This window comes from Mustelus asterias, chromosome 18, assembly GCF_964213995.1.
Source record: "Mustelus asterias chromosome 18, sMusAst1.hap1.1, whole genome shotgun sequence".
Classification (NCBI taxonomy): Eukaryota; Metazoa; Chordata; class Chondrichthyes; order Carcharhiniformes; family Triakidae; genus Mustelus; species Mustelus asterias.
Genome location: NC_135818.1, coordinates 48,277,440 through 48,295,590, shown reverse-complemented (window position 1 = coordinate 48,295,590; position 18,151 = coordinate 48,277,440). Strand labels below are relative to the sequence as shown.

At 42.2% G+C, this 18,151-nt stretch overlaps 1 protein-coding gene across 2 annotated transcripts in view; it reads right to left on the bottom strand.

The window, feature by feature from the left end:
• Positions 1–18,151, bottom strand: part of exoc5 (exocyst complex component 5) — a 73,643-nt gene that overhangs the window by 37,545 nt on the left and 17,947 nt on the right. For both annotated transcript variants that reach the window (XM_078233862.1, XM_078233863.1), the window contains exon 3: positions 14,164–14,311. In XM_078233862.1, the coding sequence (XP_078089988.1) occupies positions 14,164–14,311 (148 nt within the window). The remainder of the gene's footprint in view (positions 1–14,163; positions 14,312–18,151) is intronic.

The following is an 18,151-nucleotide window of genomic DNA, read 5'->3' as shown; positions in this document are numbered from 1 at the left end:
CTCAGTGCTTTGCACTCTCTCGCCATTTAAATATGCTTCTTCTTATTCTTCATGCCAAAATGGACCATTTCACATTTTGCACATATAATCCATTTGCTAAATCTGTGTCCATTCACTTAACTTATCAATATCCCTTTGTAGCTTTAAGTCCTCTTCGCAGTTTACTTTCCAACTGATTTTTGTATCGTCAACAAAGTTAGCAACTACGTCTTCTGTCCCTTCATCCGAATCAATGATATAAATTGTAAAAAATTGAGGGCCCAGTACTGATCTCTGTGGCACATCATTCATTACATTTTGCCAGAGCATGGCCATTCTATGTGGACTTTTTCCTGCTAGCCAGCCAATGTCAATATGTTAAATCCCTACACTGAGCTTTTATTTTAACAACACTTTTGAAGTCGCAGCTTATCAAATGCATTCTTGAAATCCAAGTACAGCACAGCCCTCAGCTGCCTCATATCTGCAGCACATTATTGGTTAATCATGATTTTCCCTCTCACAAAATCATGCTGACACTGCCTGATTACTTGAATTTATCCAGGTGTCCTGTTAGAATGTCTTTAATAATAACTTCTAACATTTTTCCTATGAAAAACTTCAGTAAGGCCTTTGACAAGGTCCCTCATGGCAGACTGGTGCAGAAGGTGAAGTCGCATGGGATCAGAGGTGGGCTGGCAAGGTGGATACAAAACTGGCTCGGTCAAAGAAGACAGAGGGTAGCAGTGGAAGGGTGTGTTTCTGAATGGAGGGCTGTGACAAGTGGTGTTCCTCAGGGATCAGTGCTGGGACCTTTGCTGTTTGTAATATAAACGATTTGGAGGAAAATGTAACTGGATTGATTAGTAAGTTTGCGGACGACACAAAGGTTGGTGGATTTGCGGATAGCGATGAGGACCATCGGAGGATACAGCAGGATATAGATCAGTTGGAGACTTGGGCGGAGAGATGGCAGATGGAGTTTAATCCGGACAAATGTGAGGTAATGCATTTTGGAAGGTCTAATACAGATAGGAAATATACAGTAAATGGCAGAACCCTTAGGAGTACTGATAGGCAAAGGGATCTGGGTGTGCAGGTACACAGGTCACTGAAAGTGGCAATGCAGGTGGAGAAGGTAGTCAAGAAGGCATACGGCATGCTTGCCTTCATCGGCCAGGGTATTGAGTTTAAAATTTGGCAAGTCATGTTGCCGCTTTATAGAACCTTAGCGAGGCCGCACTTAGAATAAAGTGTTCAATTCTGGTCGCCACACTACCAGAAGGATGTGGAGGCTTTGGAGAGGGTACAGAAAAGATTTACCAGGATGTTGCCTGGTATGGAGGACATTAGCAATGAGGAGAGGTTGGAGAAACTTGGTTTGTTCTCACTGGAGCGACGGAGGTTGAGGGGAGACCTGATAGAAGTCGACAAGCTTATGAGAGGCATGGACAGAGTGGATAGTCAGAAGCTTTTTCCCAGGGTGGAAGAGTCAATTACTAGGGGCACAGGTTTAAGGTGTGAGGGGCAAGGTTTAAAGGAGATCTAGAAGGCAGATTTTTTACACAGAGTAATGGGTGCCTGGAACTTGTTGCCAAGGGAGGTAATGGAAGCGAATACGGTAGCAACTTTTAAGGAGCATCTTGACAAGTACATGAATGAGATGGGAATAGAGGGATATGGTCCCCGGAAGCGTAGGGGGTTTTAGTTAAGTCAGGCAGCATGGTCGGTGCAGGTTTGGAGAGCCGAACGGCCTGTTCCTGTGCTGTAATTTTCTTTGTTCTTTGTTTGTTCTTTGACAGATGTTGCGCTAACTGACCAGTAGTTTCCATAGAACTCCTACAGTGCAGAAAGAGGCCATTTGGCCCATCAAGTCTGCACTGCCTCTCCAAAACAGCATCCCACTGAGGCCTTCCCCGCTGCCCTATCCCTGTAACCCTTGCATTTACCATTGCTAACCCATCAAACCTACACATTGGACACTAAGGGGCAATTTAGCATGGCCAATCCACCTAACGTGCACTTCATTGGACTGTGGGAGGAAACCCGAGTACCCAGAGGAAACCCGTGCAAACATGGAAAAACGTGCAAACTCCACAGTCACCCAAGGCCAGAAGCAAACCTGGGTCCCTGGCACCATGCCACCGCTGCTTTCTGTCTGCCTCCCTTTTTGAATGAAGGAACTACATTTGCTATATTCCAATTAGCTAAAAGGTATATCTACCATGTATTCTGAAATATCCCCTTAAATATGTGCCACTGCATCTCTATTGACCCATCCCATAACCCAAATAGCCAGTTCACTTGAGCTAACTCTGCCTTCATGCCCTCATAATTGCCCTTAAGAAATCCTACAGTGCAGAAGGAGGCCATTCGGCCCATCGAGTCTGCACCGACCACAATCCCACCCAGGCCCTACCCCCACATATTTTACCCGCTAATCCCTCTAACCTACGCATCCCAGGACTCTAAGGGGCAATTTTTTTTAACCTGGCCAATCAACCTAACCCGCACATCTTTGGACTGTGGCAGGAAACCGGAGCACCCAGAGGAAACCCACGCAGACACGAGGAGATTGTGCAAACTCCACACAGACAGTGACCCGAGCCGGGAATTGAACCCGGGACCCTGGAGCTGTGAAGCAGCAGTGCTAACCACTGTGCTACCGTGCTGCCCTTATGTTTAAAATACTAGTCTTAGATCCACTCTTCTCTCCTGCAAAGAATGTAAAATTCAATCATATTATGATCACTGCTACCTAGAATTGCCTTCAATCTGAGGTAATTAATCAATCCTACCCCGTTGCACAATAGTTCTTTGACTGTTTTGAATCTTGCTGAGTGCCTTTTCTCTACCTCGGGATATTCTGTCACATAAATGCAATTAACTGTACAATACGGTCAGTTGTATTTTTTTTAATGTTTCTCTCCAAATCTAAGACAAGGTCGGGGGGTGGTAAACCAATAGATCTTATACAAAATAAAAGCAGTGCTGGATGCTCAAAGCATACCTTCATACCTACCAAAACATTTCTAAACATACTTAGATAACATGTTACAGATTAATTTCACTGTTGTACTGCTCTGTGAGCATGAAATAGATGGTCTAAGTATTTTACCAGTTTCAATAAATGGTTCCCTGGCTTTCTTTTCTTAATGTGGAGATGCCGGCGTTGGACTGGGGTAAACACAGTAAGAGTTTTAACAACACCAGGTTAAAATTCAACAGGTTTATTTGGTAGCAAATGCCATTAGCTTTCGGAGCACTGCTCCTTCGTCAGATGGAGTGGATCCACTCCATCTGATGAAGGAGCAGCACCCCGCAAGCTAATGGCATTTGCTACCAAATAAACCTGTTGGACTTTAACCTGGTGTTGTTAAAACTCTTACTTTCTTTTCTATCAGTGACCCTGTGAATACAGTAATGGCAGGCATATATTCATAGAATCCCTATAGTGCAGGAGGAGGCCATTCGGCCCATCGAGTCCGCACCAACCACAATCACACCCAGGCCGTATTCCTGCAACCCCACATATTTACCCTGCTAATCTCCTAACACTAGGGTCAATTTAGCATGGCCAAATCAACCTCGCCCACACATCTTTGGACTTGATCGTAATTACAGATTATTTAAATGATGCATGGCACTGTTCATGATATAGCATTGAAGTCCATTCTATGATATATTTCCAAGCCTGAGGGATATATAATCAGTTCAGTAAAATGTTTACAAGTAGTGTCTTAATCTATATTTGCATAAAAAGTCAGTAAAGTTTCAATTTTCAACCAAGGTCATATGTAGAGATTTAAAGGAGATAAAAGGCAAAACATTCTATGGAGTGACAAATGGCTTGCAAAACAGCAACTTCAAATTTTTCATACTTCTTAATAAGAAAAAAATCCATAAAAAAAGGCAACATTAAAGAACAATTTTAAAAGAGTGAAAAAACTGAAAACACTGGAAATCTAAACCACTACCGAAAACATTTTGAAACACTCACCATCTATTTCAACAGTTGTGTGGAGAACAAGTGATTTAATGTTTCAGGCATAGACCCTTCATCAGAAATGCAATATGTTACATATGAACAGCATAAAGGGAAGAAGGTAGAAAGGGCACAGGATGCACTCTGCGTGGGGACATCAATGTCCATCACCAAGAGTGGCTCGGTAGATCATAAATTACCAAACTGGCAGTTATGCAGGACATATCTGCCAGGCTGGGCCTGCAGCAGATGAGAACAGAACTGACAAGATGAAAAAGCTACCTGACCTTGCCCTCACCAATCTATCTGACCACTCAGAGACTATTCCTTCAGTAAGACCACATGCTTCCACCACATCTACAATCTGCTCCCCACCTGAAACATTCCAACCAACTGCAGTAGATGCATTATCTGCCATTCACCATGTCCCACATTACTGTCCAGAGGCCCAAACACTCCTGGGCAAGATAGCAATTTACACACATGTCCTCCAACTAAGATACTTCTTTCACTGCTCATGGTGTAGTCCCCACAATAATGGAGATATCAAACTCCACGTGATATCAAGAAACAGCTAAAGGCACTGAATATTGCAAAGTCTATGGGCCCTGACAGCATTCCAGCAATAGTACTGAAAACATGCTCCAGAACTTGCCTCACCCTAGTCGAGCTATTTCATTACAGTTACAAAACTGACATCTACCCGGCAATGTGGAAAATTGCCCAGGTTATGTCCTAGATACTAAAAGTAGGCCATATTCACCGCAGCCAATTACCACCCCATCAGTCTACTCTTGATCGTCAGTAAAGTGATGGAAGGGGTCACCAACAGCACCAAGTGGCACTTACTCAGTAATAATCTGCTCATGGACGCTGATTTTGGGTTCCGCCAGGGTCACTCAGCTCCTGACTTCATTATAGCCTTGGTTCAAACATGGACAAGAGCGCTGAACATCAGAGTTGAGGTGAGAGCGACTACCCTGGACATCAAGGCAGTCTTTGATAGTGTATGACATCAGAGAACCCAAGCAAAACTGGATTCATTGGGAATCAGGGAGAAGACTGATAGCAAACTATACTTACCATTGAGTTCCATCTGCTTTTTCAGTTTGGTGAACAACATGAAATATGGGACCAGGAGTAGACTGTATGGCCCCTCAACCCTGTTCTACCATTTCCTACCATTATGACTTATCTGCTGCCTCAACTTGACTTTTCTGTCACTCCTCATATCTCTTGGTTCCTTGAGAAATCAAAAACTTTTCACCTCAAATTATCTTGGTCAGCGTGGAACAACTTGAGTGGTTCTAACTTTATGAATGGTCCACACATGAAATGTTAAATCATCTGTTCCCCATGGTGTTGCTTGACTGTGCTGAGTGTTTCCAACATCTTCTATTTTTATTTTTGAATGTTGAACATTCATGTGCACAGAGGTCAGAAACATAATGCAAGTAAAGAGGGGTGAGAAGGGGAAAGTTAGTTACAATAGAGATACTTATAACTGGGATTTTTAATTAGTATTCATTGCTGCAAATGTAACTAGAGTAAATGAATATTTATTAATGACAATGTAGGTTCCTACTGAACTGTGCATGAACAAGACAAATGTTCAAAAATGTTCTATTTTGCCCAGTACACTTCAAATCAAATTACTTATCAGCAGAAAAATGTTGTTTGACATCTTAAAATAGTTTAGGCACAGCTTGGTCATTTGACCATACATGTGAAGGAGCAGGACCCCAACTTACGAAGATCCCTTTTGTTTCTGTTCAGGTGATACTAGACAATGTTTTTTAAAAACTTCATGTAGCATTAAAATAATGGCCTGAATTTTGTAGTTGTGATAGCAAAACTGTCACCATTCATCATTTGGACATGGACTGCTTCAGTGGTCACCAATGGTGCTAAACATTGTGCAATCAACAGCAAACATCCCACTTCTGACCTTGTAATGAAGCAGTTGAAGGTTGGGACACTACCCTGAGGAACTCCTGTAATGATTTCCTGGAGTTGAGATGACTGACCTCCAACAATCACAACCACCTTCTCGTGTGACACCAATTAGCAGAGAGTTTTCCCTGATTCCCACTGAGTCCAGTTTTGCTCACACTCATTGGTGCCACACAGTCAAATGCGGCCTTGATGTCAAGGACAGTCACACTCACCTCATTTCTTCATTTAACTCTCCCCAACAATGTCTTTCACTTCTTCCCTTTCTAAAGCTATACACATTACAGTTATGAAACAGATTTGAATGAAAATTGTAGGAAAACACAATTCAGAAAACCATTAACGATAGGATTTATCAAACACAGAAAAATGACTTAAGTATCTAGACACAATTATCAAGACACTCAATTTGCACCATCACCTGTTTTGGAAACCTTACTATCAATCTAATTTGACAGCATTCTATAAATCTGTATAGAAATAGGTGGATCTTGAATGCAATAGATATGTTAGTATCAATCTAATCTAGTACCAATTTATCAATCTAATCTAGTACCAACTCCAGGCATCCTTGCCTGGAAACTCCATCAAATTTCCATGCTTATATTTTCAAATAAAGTTCAGGCTCTGTTGCCATGACATAATTCAATTGAAAGGGAGATAATTTTGGTTAAAACTGGTCAGAAATTAAACTTTTAAAATGCTAATTAGCAAAACTATCCAGAAATATCAAGGAATGCAATCACTTATGGCTTACATTGTTTTAAATAACTGAAGAAACGAGTGCAGCATTGAATGCTGTTCAGTCTCTGCTTAGCATCAATGTACAGTTCTTGCCCTTTCTTTGGATGAATATATTTGCACATGCTACTGGCTAACTGATTCAAGTTGGCTTAGTCAACTGAATTTTAGTGTTACCCTGATCCAAGGCAATTTATGATTAATTACAACAGCACCTTTTAAACTTAATCTTAGGTATGCAAGCAACTTTCAAATCAAGTCTGTCCATTCTCAAGAACACCCATCCTTTTTGGATTAGTGCACAAAATGTCCTTAAGTTTAACCAAGTTGCATATAAAGTATTTTCTTAAAAATCATAAACAGCTCTACAAGTTTGGTTTAAGTTTACACAATGGAAATTCATTGAAGGGAATGCTTGAATAGGAGTATCAAAGAGTTCCAATACATAATTATTTGACACCACAGGTAAATGAAACCACAAAAAGACCAAAAACACTATTTTTAATAGGGGAACAGAGCAAAGAGGCAAGAATGTATACAATGCAATGGGTAGGGCTCAATTAGAGAATTGTGTACAGTTGTGAGAACTCCATTACCATAGAAAGGCAGCAACATCATTGAAAGTGTAGATTTGCTCGAATGATACCAGGAAATTCACTGAGGAGAGATGAGACACTGTGACCACTCCCACCAGTGAAAAGTCGTCTAAGAGGTTTTTTTTAAAATATGAATTTTGATAAAGCGAATAGGAAAAGATGATTTCCTCTGGTTGAGGAGTCAGTGGAAAGGGATCAATTAAAAATGCCATTAAAAAACAAGGGGAGATTAGCAGAAATTTCTTAGCATACGAGAGTTACTGGAGCATGGATTGCTTTGCTGCAGGGAGTAGTTGAAACAGACTCTTGCGTTTATTAAGGGAAATAGATAAACAAAGCAAAGGAATATGCAGGGCCTGAGAGAACAGTAATTTAATTTGGATTGCTGAACGAAGTGCTAACATATGAGTCAAGTAGCTTTGCCCTGTTAACCTCTACAAAGATGTGAGCAATATGATTGAAGATACAAGACTCATGAGCACCACATAGGTATTTCACATATATGATAGCCAGTGTCTCAATTCCCTAGATGTTTTCCTTGAATCAAAGTGTATTCAATTTAAGTGGAAATGCTAGTATCAAAAAATCCCTCATGAAGGAATCGATATTTTCGAATTTGTCCATATTTTTCCAAGCTATCACCTGAGCAGGTGACCTTTGGTTGACCACAGATTGTAACATTTAAGGTGTATAATGTATCTAGCTTGGCTACATTAGATGCTGCCCAAGAACCTGTTTGACATATTAACAGGTCACACTGATCAGAGTGAACAGCAGATAGGGAGGAGAGAGGCTCACTGATGCTGAAATACTTCTAAACTACTGAAGAAGCTGAGCCTCGGAGAAGCCTGGTGATAGTAATAAGTCTATAAAACTGACAGATGGGGCAAAGAAAAGCCTTTGAATAGTGGGGTGCTACTAGAACTGGAATGGTGTTGACAGCTCCCTGTTGGGTACAGCCTTATGAATCCAATAGGATGCAGTCTCAGGAGAAGCGAATGAACAACTGAGGGCAAGAAGTTGTTGGGACAGTTTGAGTTTGAGCTGCTGCTGAGGGAAATCAAAGGCTAGATCCTCAAAAAAAAAGCAACTTAAATCCCTCATGAAATTGTTTCCCTTGGTGGAGGATTCGAGAACCAGGAGGCATAGATCCAAGGTAAATGGCAGTAGGTGTAGAGGGGACATAGAAATCATAGAAACCCTACAGTGCAGAAGGAGGCCATTCGGCCCATCGAGTCTGCACCGACCACAATCCCACCCAGGCCCTACCCCCACATATTTACTCACTAACCCTCTAACCTACACATCCCAGGACTCTAAGGGGCAATTTTTAACCTGGCCAATCAACCTAACCCGCACATCTTTGGACTGTGGGAGGAAACCGGAGCACCCGGAGGAAACCCACGCAGACACGAGGAGAATGTGCAAACTCCACACAGACAGTGACCCGAGCCGGGAATCGAACCCAGGACCCTGGAGCTGTGAAGCAGCAGTGCTAACCACTGTGCTACCGTGAGGAAGAACATTTTTTAAATGTAGATGGTGGTGGGTGTCTTGAATTCGGTGCCCGAGTTGGTGATGGAGACAGGCCCTAAACCGTTTTAATAAGTACCTGGATCTACATCTTAAATGCTGTAAGCTATAGGGCTGTGGGCTGGGTGCTGAAAGGTGAGGTTAGAAAGGGCTCCTAGGTGTCCTTGGGCTGGCATGGAGAAGATGAGCCAAATGGTCTCCTTCTGCGCTGTAACTTTTCTATGGCTCTATGAGGAAGACAGAGTTTGAAGAATTTTTGTGACTCACTGATTTCTGCGTGGATTGCTGAAGAAAGCCATGCAATCAGTCTTTGTTGCGTCTGTCATTCCATGTGCAGTTTCTGGCATATCTGACCGCAGTTTGCTAATACATATTCATCTCATGTTAACTCTGGGTGTTGAGTACAAGATGGACGGTGCTGATAGTTTACTTTGCAGATTTTTGTTTAATAAATTAATTCTGTTTGTTTAAAACTGCAAAAACTTGTGGCTCTATTCTCCAAGTAATTGGGATTTCATATTTTGTCTATAAAAAATTTCTAAACAGATCATTGTGAAATTTGGAGTTCTTGTACAGGTCCGAACCAAAGTTTGGGTTTGACAAATTCAGCTTTGACAAAAGGTCATCTGGACTCCAAACGACAGCTTTTTTCTCTCCTTACAAATGCTGTCAGACCTGCTGAGATTTTCCAGCTTTTTCTCTTTTGGTTTCAGATTCCAGCTTCCGCAGTAATTTGCTTTTAACCAAAATTTGGGGGTCTGGTCTGGGATCATAATACCCTCTTTCATTTGCTTCAGACTAACTAGAAAGGATTTTATAATCAACTATACATAATAATTGGTATATCACTCTATAACAGAATTGTTTCAAAAGGTGGTATCATGGGAGATGACTTTCATGTGGGAGACTTGATAATCCATAAAGTAAGAAGCCCAAAACTATGGCACTGATCAACATAAATGGAACACTGATTACAGCAATATGGTCATTGTGGAATAATGTTCAGTTTTACTTCCTCACCACCTGCCACAAGTCAAGTCTGGTAGCTGTCCTTCAGGGCTATTGATGATGGATGCAAGTCCCCTATCTAGAGTGCATTGTCGCCATGCTATGTTCTATGGTCCACCAGCACCAAACATACATAAAAACTTGGGTGCTCAAAAAATCCCTCAAAAAAAAAATTGGGGTTCAATTTATACACTGAGTATAGAAGTGAACTACTGGTGTGGGTCGTCATTATTGTGAAATGTCATTGGCATCTAATGAAGGGCGGCACAATGGTTAACACTGTCGTCTCACAGCACCAGGGACCCGAGTTCGATTCCAGCCTTGGGTGACTGTCTGTGTGGAGTTTGCAAATTTTCCCTGTGTCTGCATGGGTTTCCTCCGGGTGCTAAGTTTCTTCCCAAAGATGTGCAGGTTAGGTGGATTGTCCATGCTAAATTGCCCCTTTGTATCCCAAGGTCTGTAGGTTAGATGGATTAGCCATGGTAAATGTATGGGGTTACAGGGATAGGGTGGGGGAAAGAGGGTCTGGGTAAGATAATCTGTCAAGAGTCAGTGCAGATTCAATGGGCCAAATGGCCTCTTCTGCACTTTAGGGACTCCATGGTTCTAAAAGTCTTAAACTCCTGCATGCACCCCGCCATCACCTGCTTGATCCCTTGCACCCAAATATAAGGTACTGGTAAGGAAATATGCATTTGTGGGGTGAAAAACTGAGGCTAACTACTGCGTGCGATGTGGGAAAAAAATTTCTGGTCTGGTTGGGGTCTGGAATACACTGCCTGGAAGTGTGGTGGAGACAGGTGCAATCAAAGCATTCAAGAAGACATTATTTCTATTCATATCATCTAATGTGCAGGGGTATTGGACAAGGCAGGGGAATGGCACAAAGTCATAACACTCATTTGGAGACGCAATGGGCCAAATGGCCTCCTTCTGTGCCATAATACTTATGTGATTCTTCACACTCTTATACTGTCCTTCCATGATAACACGTATGGCACCATACCTGACAGTTTGAAGATTAAAGATGGGGTGAAACACACCTGAATCTATCTCAGCCCCTACATGATTTGGTACCTTTTCCTCAGTCCTGCTGTCCTAGATTTTCCCTGCCGATCTATATTTTCCCTGCCGACATGCAGGGAACTCCTCAATCTTATCAAGATTGAAAGCCAAGACAAAGTGCCGAATGCCTTGATCAGACACCTTGGAGATGATACATTCAGTTCCCTCTTCCAAATCATTAATATATAATTGAGCAGTTGGGGTTCTAGCACAGATCCCTGCGGAACCCCACTAGTCACTGACTGCCAATCAGAAAAGACCCATTTATGTCAACTCTTTGCTTCCTATCTGCTAACCAGTTTTCTATCCATCTTAAAACATATCTGCAATCCCATGTGCATTAATTTTACATAGTAGTTTGTTATGCGAGACCTTGTTGAAAGCCTTCTGAAAGTCTAAATAAACTACATCCACTTGTTTTCCCTTGGTCAACTCCGCTAGTTACATCCTCAAAAAATTCCAATAGATTCGTCAAGCACGATTTCTCTTTTGTAAATCCATGCTGACTTTGTCTGATTATACCACTGCCTTCCAAATGCTGAGTTATGAAATCCTTGACAAGACTCTCGCAACTTCCCCAGTACCAACGTTAGGCTCACTGATCTATAGTCCCTCCTTGAATAGCGGGCTTACATGAGCTACCCTCCAATTCCAGAGTCCAAAGAATTTCGGAAAATAGCCACCAATGAATCTATTGCTTCCAGGGCTACTTCCTTAAGTACTCTAGGATGAAGATCATCAGGACCTGGAAATTTATCCATCTTTAATCCCATCAATTTCTCCAAAATCATTTTGTTACTAATGCTGATTTCCTTCAGCTCTTCACTAAAACATGCTGCACTTCTGGTACATAAAACATAGAAAAGCTACAGCACAAACAGGCCCTTCGGCCACAAGTTGCGCCGAACATGTCCCTACCTACTAGGCTTACCTATAACCCTCTATCTTACTAACTTCCATGAACTTATCCAAAAGTCTCTTAAAAGACCCTATCGAATCTGCCTCCACCACCACTACTGGCAGCCGATTCCATGCACCCACCACCCTCTGAGTGAAAAACTTTCCCCTAACATCTCCTCTGTACCTACTCCCCAGCATCCTAAACCTGTGACCTCTTATGGCAACCATTTCAGCCCTGGGTAAAAGCCTCTGAGAATCCACTCTATCAATACCTCTCAACATCTTATACACCTCGATCAGGTCACCTCTCATCCTTCGCCTCTCCAAGGAGAAAAGACCGAGCTCTCTCAACCTATCCTCATAAGGCATGCCACCTAATCCAGGCAACATCCTTGTAAATCTCCTCTGCGCCCTTTCTATGGCTTCCACATCCTTTCTGTAATGAGGCGACCAGAACTGGGCACAGTACTCCAGGTGGGGTCTGACCAGGGTCCTATACAGCTGCAGCATTATCTCCCGATTTCTAAACTCAATTCCTCTATTGATGAAGGCCAGCATTCCATACGCCTTCTTAACCACAGCCTCTACCTGCGACGCTGCTTTGAGCATCCTATGAACCTGGACCCCAAGATTCTTCTGATCTTCCACACTGCCAAGGGTCTTAGCCTTAATATTATATTCTTTCATCCTATTCGACCTGCCAAAATGAACCAGCACGCACTTATCTGGGTTGAAGTCCATCTGCCACTTCTCCGCCCAGTCTTGCATCTTATCTATGTCTCGTTGCAACTGCTGACATCCCTCTACACTATCCACAACCCCACCAACCTTTTTGTCATCAGCAAACTTGCCAACCCATCCTTCCACTTCCTCATCCAGGTCATTTATAAAAATCACAAAGAGCAAGGGTCCCAGAACAGATCCCTGGGGCACTCCACTGGTGACCGACCTCCATGCTGAAAAGTACATTATTCATGTCTTCCTTTGTGAAGACTGAAACAAAATACAAATTTAATTCCTCAGCTATTTATTTATTCCCCGTTATGAATTCTCCCATTTCTGACTGTAAGGGGCATGTATTCATTTTTGTCAATCTTTTCCTCTTTATATATCTATAGAAACTTTTCCTCAATGTTTAGCTCCCATCCTTGCTCACTTTGGAGCCATGGCTCCGTAATGTCAACTATATCATTCCCCTTTACATCTATCTGTGCAACTAACTCATCCATTTTGCTTTGAATGCTCTGAACATTCAGGTACAAAACCTTAAGGTGGGCACTTTTAACATTTATTTTCCCTTTCCTACTTTTTTTTTTACTCGGTCCTTATCAGACTCTGACCCTTGATTTCTCTCCCTATCACTTTCCTCATTCTTCGTGCTGTCTTTTCCTCTTGTTCTTAATTCCCCCTGCTCTGAATCCTTGCAACGGTTCCCATCTCCCAGGAAAATCAGTTTAACCCCTCCCCAACAACTCTTGCAAGTACACCCCACCCCCACTACCGCCATCCCCTCACCCAGGTGGAACTCGTCCAGTTTGTACAGGTCCCATCTCCCCCAGAACCAGTCCCAGTGCCCTAGAAATCTGAAACCCTCCCCCTCACACCATCTTTTCAGCCAAGTATTTATCCTATGTGTTCTGCTGTTTCTATTCTAACATGTGGCACAGGTAGTAATCCTGAGATCACTACCTTTGAGGTCCTACTTTTCAGCTTGCTTCCTAGCTCCCTATATTCTGCTTTTAGGACCTCATCCCATTTTTTTGACCTATGTCGTTTGTACCAGCGTGCACTACGACCACTGGCTGTTCCGCCCTCCCCCTTCAGAATGTCCTGCAGCTGTTCCGAGACACCCTTGACCCAGCACCAGGGAGGCAACACATCCTGAAGTCTCGTTTGCGGCCACAGAAATACATGTCTTCTCCCCTTATAAATGAATCCCCTATAACTATATCTCCACCTCCAGTGTCTACAACCCCTTCTTGGTATCACATAGAAAGACAAATGTAACTAATGAAGCAGGCCTTTCTGAGGCAAACATGCCAAGCACGCTAGCGCTAATCAAGCAAAGAAGGCTTCACTGGTTTGAACATGTGCACAGGATGGAAGATGGCCACAATCCCAGGTATAAACTAGACGGAATGTAGCCTGTGCCAAGAGACCAGCAGGAAGCCCAAAGCTCTGATTCAAGGATGCTGTCAAAAGAAACATGAAAGCGCTCAACATTAATGACCTAAAGTGGGAAACTCTAGCTGATGATTGATGCAAATGGCAACATCAGCTGTGGGCAGGTATTCACCACCATGACTGAAATCTAAACCTTAAAGTCTGGTTGGTTTAAACGTATTGAAGCGGAAAATACAGTATTTTAAATCCAACACAATATTCCAGAGATACTTTACTGACCTGATTGCTCTTCTGTAATTCTTGGACCTTTTTAGCAAACTCCTTCGCTTCTTTCTGGCACTGCTGTTCCAGTTTCTCCACTCTCCTTTGGATGCGTTCATCCAGCATCTTCAGCTCCTCAATATGATTCACGAATTCTTCCAAAAGCCTGTTGCATAAAAGTATATTCATTCAATATGTTCACATACTAGTTTTATACCACCATATCAACAATTGCTGCTTCTCTCCACATTTTCATAACCTTAATATGGACAAATGCATCAATATCATGGCCCTGGCTGAAAGTTGGCTCAAAAGTGGTAAAATTAAGTTCCTTACTGAAACTGTCCTGCTCGGTGACACTATCCATGATCTCCCTCAACTAAACAATAGCAGTGCCAGATCAGTCAATATCACCAAATCACACATCTGTCTCTCCCCCTTCCTGCTGAAACATCAACAATAAACCTCCACCCCTGCAACCATTTCTTCTTTAAAATCCTAATTATTTACTGCTGTCTAAACATCATTTCAAATTCTCCTTTCTTTCCGCTAGACCATCTCCATAATTTTTTCCTTTGACCTCTGATACTGTCCACACACCAATGCATTTTGAATCACCCAGTGAAATGAGATTCTAAGGACAGATAGAATAAACCGATCTAATCTCAATTTGGGGAGGTGAGGGATTAGGAAAATAAAAAGTAGAAAGCTCAACAAAAGTGCTGTAGTAGTCATTCAAAACACAAAGGTAATAGTCAATGAGCTTCCCAGTCAGAACACCTATGCAGAAATTAAAAGGGTCACCATGCTCAGTTTGCAGGAACAAGGCCCAGTTACTCTTCTACAATGAGACCTTATAAAAGATGTACACACAGGTGTTGCTCTAACATATATTAGCTGTCATCCTGGGAAAAAGCCCATTCTGTTCATCCAGATATCTTCAGGTATCTCCCAGCCACAGATGAGAGAGTGGATCTGACATTGGACACTGATCACAAAAGGCACGTGGATTCACAGCAGCCTGGAGTCTGTGTAGGCACATGGGAAGATTTTCTTGATTCTTTATTGGGATATGGGTATCACAGTCAATGCCGTATTTGATAACCATTCCTAATGGTCTTCAAGGTGCTGGTGCTGAGCTGTCTTCTCAAGTCACTGCAGTCTATCTGGTGTAGGTACACCCATAGTGTTCAGTGCTGTTAGAAAGGGAGATTCAGGATTTTGATCTAGCGACAATGAAGGAATGGTGATATGGTTCCAAGTCAAGATGGCATGTAGCTCAGAGGTGAATTTGCAGTTGGTGGTGTTCCCATACATCTGCTATCCTTGTCCTTCTAGGTGGTAGAAGCCACAAGTTTGGAAGGTGCTGTCGAAGGAGGCTAGGCAAGTTGTTGCAGTGCATCTTGCATATGGAACACTCTGCAGCCACTGTGAGCTGGTGATAGAGGAAGTGAATGTTGCTGAATGGTAGGTTGATCAAGTGGCCGGCTTTGTCCCAAATGGTGCCAAGTTTCTCAAGTGTTGTTGGAGCTGTAGTCATCCAGGTAATGGAGAGTATTTCATCACACTCCTGACTTGTGCCTTGTTAGACAGGCTTTGGAGAAACGGGAGGCGAGTTACTCACCACAGAATTCCCAACATCTGATTTATTCTTGTAACCACAGTATTTAGATGGCCAGTTCAGTTTGATTTCTGGTCAATGGTACCCCATGATAGTGGGGGATTCAGTGATAGTAATGCCACTGAATGTCATGGGAAGTTGGTTAAGATTCTCTCTTGATGGAGACAGTCACTGCTTGGCACTTGTGCAACATAAATATTACTTGCCGCTTATCAGCTCAAGCTTGAATGCTGCCCAGTACTTGCTGCATATAGGATCAGCCAGTTTCTGAGGAATTGTAAATGGTGAACATTGTGCAATCATCAAGTGAACAGGTGAACATCCCCACTTCTGATCTTACGATGGAGGGATGGTCATTGATGAAGCAGTTAAAGATAGTAGGGCCGAGGACACTACCCTGAGGAACTCCTGAAGTGATGCCCTGGGACTGAGATGATTGACTTCCAACAACCACAACCATCTTTCTTTCTGCTAAGTACGACTCCAGCCAGTGGAATTTTTACCTTACTTCCCATTGACTTTAGTATTGCTGGTGCCCTTTGATGCCACAATGGGTTAAATGCTAACTTGATATCAAGGGCAGTCACCCTCACCTCTGGAGTTCAGCTTTGTAAATGAAATGAACAACTCTACATCACTGCCAAGCACCCAATTTACCCCAGGGTATCAACCAAGAGAAAAATGGAAACAAAGGTGGACACAGAGTAGAATTATATTTTTCCTCAATAAAGTATGAAATACTGGTCAAAATCTTAGTTTCCAGTATACATGCAGTTAATTCCAGGCTTGACTACATAGCCCAAACAGGCATCTCTTGTGGAAAAACACTAGGTGGCTATTCAATATCATGCAGCACAGCAATAACACACCTACCTACGCCCGCCTTGGCTGTGGAACATATATTCAATAAACAATCAGAAATTCTTCCTCGGGAAAGAATTCACATCCCACATGAACTGTGCATGTCAATGTTCACAGCTCTCTTCTATTATTACTATAGAATAGGCCCAGGCAAGGTTATCCCCATTTCACTTCTGTTTGCCCTGGTCACAGAACTTCCAACAAGTCAACCAAAGCATCCATGACAGAGAGAAGAAAGACAAGTCATTCTGCATCCAAATGACATGCTACGTGTAACAAACAACCACCTCTTCCCTTAATATCTTCTAAAACATAAAAAAATTTGGACAACTCTCAGTTACACTCAACCACACTAAAATAGAAGGCATGCCCTCTAACAGGATTTTTCACACCTTGTTGTGATCAAGGACATCCTTTGGATCCTCAAAGTACCTGTACACTGGAATTTGCCATCTTGTATAAAAGGAATTCTCTTTTTTCCACTCTACCCCCTCCTCAGCATAAATAATCTAACCAGATGAAACCACCATGAATCACTGTCAGGCAAAGATGAGCGTTCTCCCTTCTCTCTTCTACCCATTCCAGATACTGCTTGCCTATTCTGTGACCTTTGAGAGGGCAAAAGGTCACAGATATACTTCAAACAGATTTGTTCAACTATGCTTGACTGGCAGTTCAATTCAGTGAACCTACATGGAGCCTCCACAGTGAATTTACCTGAAGTCTCCAAGAAAATTACTTCAGCCAGATAACTTCCATCATTGGAAATATGAAAATTAACAATCTAGTTTATATGGAAATTATAATCTTAGTTTGGTGCAACAAAAAAATCTGTCACACTTAACAAATATTGTGGAAAAGTGAGTTTAGTCTATTGATGCTTAAAATTGTTTGGCAAATCAAGCTTAAGTTCTACTATCGTGTTATTTTTTGCTATTCTGCAATCCAGAGGCCCAATCTAATGCTCTGGTGACATTGGTTCAAATCCCACTACGACAGCTGGTGGAATTTAAATTCACTTAATAAAGCTGAAATATAAAGTTAAGCACAGTAAATGACCACAAAAGTATCAATTGTCATAAAAATCTGTTTGTTACTGTGCTTCAGGGAAGGGAATCTGCCATCCTTACCTGGCCTGGCCAACATGTGACTCTAGATCCACAGCAATGTGGTTGACGCTTAATTGCCCTCTGAAATGGCATATCAACACATGCAATTCAAGGGCAGTTAGGGATGGGCAACAAATGCGAGCTTCGTCAGTGGTGCCCACATTCCATAAAAAAAACAGCTGAAATAATCTGAAACAGTTTCGCTTTTCATCAGCTGGGCACACCACGAATTATATTTCAACGTTAGGACTAAGAGTATTGTTAGGATATAGTGAGCTAGAATATAACTATGAAAATAGTCTGGAAAACAATGGTCAATGTATCTGTAGTAAGAAAAAAAAATTACAAACATAAACATTAGGAGCAGGATTAGGCCACTCAGCCCCTCGAGCCTGCTCCACCATTCAATCAGATC